The sequence below is a fragment of the Telmatherina bonti genome (genome assembly GCF_933228915.1).
Source record: "Telmatherina bonti genome assembly, chromosome: 9".
In the NCBI taxonomy this organism is placed as follows: Eukaryota; Metazoa; Chordata; class Actinopteri; order Atheriniformes; family Telmatherinidae; genus Telmatherina; species Telmatherina bonti.
This window is the reverse complement of record NC_136627.1, coordinates 6,382,125-6,390,598: the sequence shown is the minus strand read 5'-3', so window position 1 is coordinate 6,390,598 and position 8,474 is coordinate 6,382,125. Positions and strand designations below refer to the sequence as shown.

The 8,474-nt window shown below is 40.8% G+C and overlaps 1 protein-coding gene across 1 annotated transcript in view; it reads right to left on the bottom strand.

The window, feature by feature from the left end:
- Positions 1-226: 226 nt before the first annotated feature.
- The window catches only part of LOC306760685 (alpha-2-macroglobulin-like protein 1), a gene marked incomplete at both ends in the record, with an annotated part of 37,338 nt that continues 29,090 nt past the window's right edge, over positions 227-8,474 (bottom strand). Inside the window, 9 exons of the mRNA XM_079246650.1 lie at positions 227-267; positions 990-1,095; positions 1,178-1,243; positions 1,320-1,410; positions 1,487-1,611; positions 1,809-2,021; positions 2,636-2,823; positions 2,909-3,071; positions 5,174-5,248. Of these exons, the coding sequence (XP_079102776.1) occupies positions 227-267; positions 990-1,095; positions 1,178-1,243; positions 1,320-1,410; positions 1,487-1,611; positions 1,809-2,021; positions 2,636-2,823; positions 2,909-3,071; positions 5,174-5,248 (1,068 nt within the window). The remainder of the gene's footprint in view (positions 268-989; positions 1,096-1,177; positions 1,244-1,319; positions 1,411-1,486; positions 1,612-1,808; positions 2,022-2,635; positions 2,824-2,908; positions 3,072-5,173; positions 5,249-8,474) is intronic.

Below are 8,474 nucleotides of genomic sequence, written 5' to 3'. Positions count from 1 at the left end.
ATTTGGTTTTAAAAATCCTTTTTAAAAATCATTATACAGATCATGCTCATTGAGTAACATACACCAAGAGCCCAAAGTCAGGACAAACTTTCACATAAGACTTAATGGGAATTGTGTCCAAACTTTTGACTGGTAGTGTACATTGTACAGAATTAGGTCCACCTTTACACTGTTAAGAACCAAAGTCATGTCAAAGATCTGCTCTATCTCATCCCAAACTTCTGCTTTAAGCACAGCGGTGGTTGTATTCAGTCTCAGCCTGATCACCTGCAAGGAAGAAGAAAAAGAATTCAGAAGACAAACTACATATGAAGCCTCAGTAGAACACAATCCGTCATATTACAGATCGGAACAATAGTAAACAGATTTGTCTTCTTGCCTTCACAGTTTGGGATATCTGAAGTAATTATTGTGAACATTGGAGCCTGATTAACTGGTGGGTCAGGATCAGAGCAATACTTGAGACGCGTTCCTTTTCTCCTTTCTCAGGTTTCAGAAATTCAATTCCTTCACTCGACTTCCATTTTCTCTTTAAACCCATCAGGTTGGATTCATGTTAAATGGTAAAAATAGTTGCTTCTAGCTTCTCAAACTTCACAGAACTTTCTGATTCCCAAACGGAGAAATCTCTTATTGATTTGAACTGTTGGTGAAACACATGCTACTAAGACCCTCGCATGAAAAACTGTTCTACAAAATTTGATGGTGAAATTGCATAATTTTAAATCTGTTATTTCATAAAAATTGTTTTGTATTTTGTATGTATTCTGTAGGAATTTATTTCTCCTTGTAGGAAAGCTCCTAGACCTCTACTTTTTTCCTAAAGCTGCTGTGGAGCAGGAAGCCTCATGTCTCTTCCAGATGCTACATTTAGAAAATGTTTGAAAGACTACATGACAGAAAGTGTTTCATGTGTTGAAAAAGCTCTACTAAGGACCAAAGTGTGTTAGTGTCTGCCGTTTTCTCTGTGAAGGAATTCAGGCTTTTACTTGGCTGGTAATAGTCATAGATCTTGACCACGGCCGGCTTCAGGTTCTGCACTGGGATGTCCTGTACCAGTTCTAAAATGTGGTAGATTGCTTCACCTTTCCTTAACTGTTGATAGAAGAACAAATGACACCATCAGCTTCAAAAATGGAGATCATCACTTACAGTCTTTATGCTGAGTTCCTCTCACCTCCTGTAAATATACCACATGATCATTCTTTTGTTCCACACGATCCACCAGCAGAGAAGCTTTGAGCTGCAGGGAAATCAGATTTGCTTTCCATTACTGTTGGCATGACAACAACTGGTGTGAAACTGGCATGATGAGTTACCGTCTTCAGAGACTCAGGGTCTGGAACAAATCCAGTCAGCACTGTGATGTCCAGGATCACCATGTTGGTGCTGGTCTCCTTCCCGCTGTATCTGTTAGTGCAAACATATGATGACTGTCCAGAACTGCAGTTTTATCACTGGAACAGGAATCTTTCTGATCACATACAGAGACCGAAGCTTCAGAGTCAGTCTGGGCTTGCGAGATTTGCTGGTACAGTTGGACTCCGCTTCCACCTTCACACTCAGAGTGGTGATGTCAGAGGGAGTTGGGATGTTGTAATGTTGAGAAATCTGGAAAACATGTTTCATTCATTCACTCATTTTTGGAACCGCTTATTCCAACTAAGAGTTGCCGGAAACTGGATCCCAGCAATCACTGGGCTCGGAGGCAGGTAGACCCTGGACAGGTCAATAACAAGTAAATAATGTAACTCAGTTGTATGAAACTGAGGTAGATGGATAAATGTGTGCTTAAAGAGAACACTGACCTGCACTGAAGCACATGCAGAGCCTTTCACCTCCATGGTGTACTTTCCTGTTATGTCCTGCAACATCTTCTCCTGATAGAGAAGTTTGTTGACTGGATTTACATCAAATGTCAGCTGACCGCTGGGAGACCGAACAGTCACTGTGCTCGAACCCTCGGGGCTAAACACTGCTGTGGCGTAAAGAGCTAAAGCCTGAAGAGCCACCACTGTGTCCTAGAACACACAGTTATACACTCTTTACGAGGCGTCGTACTGCTGTGTTTTGAGATTTCTTTTAGTCTAAATAAATGCTTGGAACTGAGAAAACAATCAATCAATCAGTTGAACTTCATTTAAAAAAACTCTTCATGCAACCAGGAACACTAAGAGTTTCAAATAATTAAATAATTCACACACCAAAGTGTTATTTAAAAGATCACATAATAATCTAGTTCACACATGCACACACACACACACACACACACACACACACACACACACATGTTAAGCCCACCCCATTCTAAACAGACATGAATTCCCATCTCTTACTGTCTCTTAACATAATGGAGATATAAAAATATTCATAGAAATAAACATCTGGCTTGACACTGCTGTGAGAAAGCAATATCAACAATCTGAGCAGGCCCACCCACTGCCACAGGAGCAGACAAGACCCACATAGGCCGCATCCTACATTACAACCATAAGGCTGCGGTGCAGGACACCCTGCCACCGGTGGCAACAACCCTGTAGACCAGGCAGAAAAACCCCCTGTCGTTGACGGTCCCCATGAGGAAATAGCCTCACTGGCAACAGATCTAACATGTAGATTTGAATCCTTGTAGTACCTGAGTTGAAGAAAAGCCTCCATAATGGTTCTGCTGCCCAGTCAGCCACCTGACGATGCTTGCAGTGTAACTCAGGTCCTCAGCGGAGAAGGGGCCGCCAAGTATGGCCATCAGCACATAGGAACTGATTTCCACTGACAGAGAGTCTGGTGTTTCTGTTGTGGTCTGAGACCAGTGGATAAAACCTCCTGAAATCCATTCATTAAGAGAACAAATATAATTTACAGTGATAGTATTGAAGTCTGAATGATTTCCTGCAGGAGACTCACCAACCTTTTTTTATCACCACTTTGTCGAGGTGCTGCAGAAGGTGAGCACGGGTTTCCATGTCTCCAGCCAGTGTGAAGACGTACGCCAGCAGAGCTGAAGTGTAGGTGTTACTGAAGTCACTGACGGACTCTTGGAGGCACGAAAAGCTCCTATTTACCCAAGCATCCTTAACAGATAAACATAATACAGATCATTTTCTTTGAAAAGAGTCGTGTTGTTGGTTTATGCACAGTTACAGACGTTGTTCCTTCAATCTTCTTCTGAAGTTAAGTGTCTTCAACTTTCAGTAGATGTTGCCGGTTCATTACTGCAAATATGAAGGACAGCACAAAGACGCTAATCCTGGCACAGCAGGGCAAACCTTAAACACTAAAGCAATGGAGGTCCCAATCTACCGCACCAGGCAGGACTCCAGGAGCAGACTGTGCAGAGAAGCCTCTGAAGACCGACTACTCATTCCAGTGCAGCACAAGGCGGCTGGAGCCTAAACCAATTACCCCCCACGAGTTTCAGAATGGATTCAAGTTTTTTCTTTCGTAGTTTGTAAAGTTATTGCCTTGTGGACCCTGAGGCCCTCTGGTGCCAGTCCTTAAGATGTTCTTAAAGTCTAGACTGAAAAGTACGGCAAGGCTTCATTCTATCATGACAAACCTTGTCTGTGGAACAGCCTGCCAGAGAACCTCAGGCCTGCGGAGGGTTATAATTTATTAAGAGGCTCAAGAGGCTCTTTAGCTTTTATTATATTTTATTTAAAAATTTAATTCTGTTATGTATATTTTTGTGTTTCTTTTCTTGACTCGAGTGTTTCTCATTGAAATGTACATCAAGTCAAAAGATTTAAAGGAAAAGTGTGTCCAAACTAACTCGTAGCAAACATGAACTTATTGTTTTGAAAACTTTCTTATCTGTGTGTTTTTTTGTGCCCTGGACGACAATCGTGATATTACAGCAATATTCGATTAGGAGTAAAATTTCTGTCATTGTTCACTATGTTCTCAGCCATAAGGTCTTGCTACATTTTCCTTTCCTTACTTCCATTTGGCATTGTGTATTTGGTTGTGTTGTAATGTTTTATTTATAACTAAAAGGACATTTTAAGTATTCGGAAAGAGAAGGCTTGAGTATCTATAGAAGTAATATTGGTATTTTGCATTACTCCTTTGTCCCGGCACCAGCCGTAGCACTGACACATCATAGCTGCCTCTGCAGCATCTACAAAGAAACCAGTTGACCAATTACCCAATTTTGAATGCATCAATTTTGTAATCGTATCATTGGACCTGCGGGCATATGCTTTGAACACCCGAGTGAGGAGGGGGGGGCCGAACTGTCAACTGAACACCAGCAGGTGGTGAGTTGGCTCAGATCGTGGGAGAGGAAGCCGGGCCCGAACGAGTCATGAGGGTCAGCTGGGAAGGTCTGGTAGTGTCCCCTTTCCAAACCGCTCAATCCAATTCAGGGTGGCAGGGAAGCTGGAGCCTATCCCAGCTGTCATTGGGCGAAAGGCAGGGTACAGCCTGGACCACTCGCCAGTCCATCACTGGGCCACATTATTATTATTTAATCTTATTTTGTTTTTGTTCTGTTTATTTCTTTGGTCTGCTGAATTCAGTCAAGTGAAAATACTATTCTACCTTTTTAAATGTCAAAAAGTGTGACCCACCAGATCAAGTTTTAAAGGGTTTCATTCATTTGTAAGTAAATTAATATTTTGAGTATGGTGGTCTCATGTTCCAATTTATTCTGTTTCTTTCTTTCTTTTTTTTTTTTTTAGCTTAAATTGCTTGGTCACATTAGTGAATCACTGAGTAATCATATACCACAGCGCAATGCTAAGATTATCATTAATAAATAATTAGTAGTGATTGGTTGTCATTAGTAACTGAGCAATCTAAAGCCATTTTGTGACCATTATTGTAAAGTGTTATAAATTTGGTCTCATAAAGTGTACAAGGTCTGTGACAGGGCTTCTCACTTTGGTCCCACCAGGGCAACAGTCCTGCAGGTTTTCAACATGTTCAGTAGACCTGCTCAAAGGGTTGTATTCAATGTACATTTGCACATGATCTTCAGTCTATTTAATATTTCACCTTCATCTATTGAAAGGACTAATGCTAAATTAAAAATCATCATTTTGACAGATTTCAGAGACAATCATAAGAAATGGAAAAATTCATTTGAAAATAATCAATTTAGTTTCCATGTAATTTAAATGGTCCAGTTTTATATGAACTAATGCAAAGAAAAAAGAATATGGAGAAAACTTACATCAGTGGAAATGTTCATTTCCAGGAAGGCAGCAGTGATGTAGGCACTGAGAGTTACTTCATCAGACACACCACCCTGCAGAGACAGAGCATCACAGAAACCTCATCATCAGTGTAACAGTGCTTATGAACAGTTTACACACCGACTGCAGACGGTGACAGAAGATTATTTTCACGATTGTGACATTTTAATCCCAGATAGATTTGCTGAACTGTTCAGTCACAAATTATAACTTTTTTAAAAAAAAATCTGTTAGTTTATTTAACATGATACATGCTCCATGGGGACTCATGGAATCAAATGTTAGAGCCAATACTTTTTTTATCTGTACATGTTGCCTCTTGGTAATGTCATCAGGAGACACAGCTACTCTGATGACACACAACTGTACATTGCTGTGTCTCTGGATGACTTAGAACCAATGCATACACATCTAAACTTTATGTAGATATAAAGTCATAAATGGCAGATAATTTCTTACATCTCAACCATGACGAAACTGAAGTTTTAAAATTTTAAACAACCTGTGGAGTTCCAATCCTTCTCGATGTGTGAAAAATCTCTGTGTCCTTGTTGACGCTGAACTGGATTTCATTATGCACATTAAACAGGATTTTATCATCCTAAAAAATTTTCAGTTTAATTTACTTTAATTTCATTTAATTTTTCTTTTGTCCATGGTAATATATTTCATTCCAAACAAACAAGCAAACAAAAAACTCTATATAATAATTGTAATAATTGTAATACAGCAGTTGAAATTCATTCCATAGAAAAAAATAGTAGGAAGAATTAATCCTGTTGCCCTTACCCCATCCTTATTTCAAAATAAACTAATTGGATGGTCCCATCTACAGAAAATGCCCAAAACACAAACAGAGCTAATGTGGGAATATAGGGGACTGACACAAGCTACCCCCCCTTGGTTATTGGTTATGGGGTTATTTATTTTATTTTGTTCTCATAGACTTTAAACAGTGTGTAATTGCTCCAATTGGCCACAAGAGGGAGTGTCTCATACAATGAGCACTCTGAGCGCGCGCCACAGTATTCAGTGCTGTGTCGGCTGTTGAAAATGGTGGATCATTATACTTACTGTCCCCTCATTTCTGTTTCTAACAGGTAAATATTCACAATGAATGCATGCATGTATTTGTATATGATAGGAAATAAGTCCAAAGAGTGGGAAAGATGGCCGATTATTCCCTGGATGTGTAGAGTGAACAGAGTCCGACTTAGTGTTAGTTTAACTGATATCTTCAAGCTAACTCTGTCAGTGTTATCGGGACTTAAGTTTAGATGTGAGTACTTGTAATGTGTATGCAGTTACCTGTAACAAAATAGAATCTGTAAATAACAGGAGGTATATCATTTGTTGTTAGAAAGGAGTTAGTAGTGTTTTGTGTAAACTTAAAAAGACAGTATTCAGTGCTGTGTCGGCTGTTGAAAATGGTGGATCATTATACTTACTGTCCCCTCATTTCTGTTTCTAACAGCCGATCCTAATAAAACCCGCAAAGACTACACACTGACTCATGATTCAAGTGTGCAACAAAATTTGGTGGCCCGTACGGGGATCAGCGTGGCTTTCATGAAGACAAGCTAAACCTCTGTTATCACATCAGCAATGGAACTGGAGCAACTGCAGGACCAGCTCAGTGAGATCCTTGTGCAGTTAAAAGTGGACTGGTTGCATGAGGTATGTTTACATGCAAAGATTCCTGCTGAAAACCAGACTAGAAAGCACACACGGATCAGACTAATAAGTGAAAGCGCAGAGAAAGCTGTTGAAGATGAAGAGGAAGAAGTGGCTCGTGAATTCCTCATCAGGCTAATAACGAAAGCAGAAGAAGTAAAGGAAAATGAGATACCACAAGTGGTTGAGAACAGTGCTGAAAAAGATGCTGCAGAGCTAGCAAGATTGAGAGAGCAATATGCAGCGTTGCAGTTAAGCTTTCAAGCCTCAACTAAGAAACTGGAGGAGGAAATGGCTAAATTAGCAAATAAAGTGATGAAACAGGGGCCCGCTCACCTGCCAACACAACCTGAGAACCCCTTTGCTGTTAACCCACCAGAAGTCACCATAAGAAGGGAGTTTAAAATTAATGGACAGATTGGAGAGAGAGGTCAGAGAGACAAGCTCTCGTATTCTAACCTGATGCATCAGATTGATATGGGACTGAAAAAGAAACACAGTGAAGTGGAAATCATTGAAGCTGTGGTTAGAGCTGTCAGTCCAGGGTTGCCCCTTCGTGATATGCTTGAGATAAAAACAGATCTCACTCTGTCACAACTGCGCACCATATTAAAGGGACATTACAAGGAGGATAGCTCCACTGATTTGTATCATCGCCTGATAAACATTACACAGGATAATGGGGAATCGCCACAGAACTTCCTATTTCGGGCAATAGAACTTAAAGAAAGATTGTTGGCTGCATCCAGAGAACCTGGCACAGATGAGCATTACAGTCCTGAGCTTATTCAAAGGAAGTTTCTGAGGGCTGTGGGGACGGGGCTTTTGAGCGATAATGTAAAACATCAGCTAAAAAACTTTCTGGATGATCCAACAGTAACTGATGATAATCTCATAGCAAAAACAAATGAAGCGGCCAGCATAGAATGGGAGAGGCAACAAAAGTTTAGGAGGAGCAGTAAGGACCTGAAAGTCAGGGAAGTGAGAGCGGAAGCACAGTCAACTCCTGAGGTGACAACTGGAACAATTAGGAGACAACAACGACCATCTTCTTCAGGCATGAAAGTTAAAACTATGGAAACTCAACCACCAGCCTCTCAGACTGAAGCTGAGCTCCTGGATGCCATCAGACAATTGAAAGGTGAAATGCAAGAGATAAAAAAACTGGTTAATGACACATCCAGACCTTCTTTCAAGCAAAGGCAGAGTAGGAAGCGGGGCTGTAAAAACTGTCAAGATAACAATACAGGAGAAATGTGTGACCATTGCTTCAAATGTGGACAAAGCGGTCATCTATCTCGTGGATGCAGAGGCAGAAAGAACTCGTCAGAGAGCCATGGAGGTGTGGATATGTCAGTCAGCACTGTAACATCAGTACCAACATTAGCTGAAAACAAAAATGAGAGTCAGTCAACCAGAAGTGTTCACAAGCTAATCACTGAGAGCATACACCACTTAGAGGCAAAAATGAGGGAGAAAACTACAGATGCAGTACCCACTATAAATGAGAGGGTCCAGGTCAACCTCCTCTGCCCAACGCAAAGAAATCAACTGCTCAGCCTGATAGGAAAAAAGTGTACTATCACCTGCCTGCTGGATGGGGTG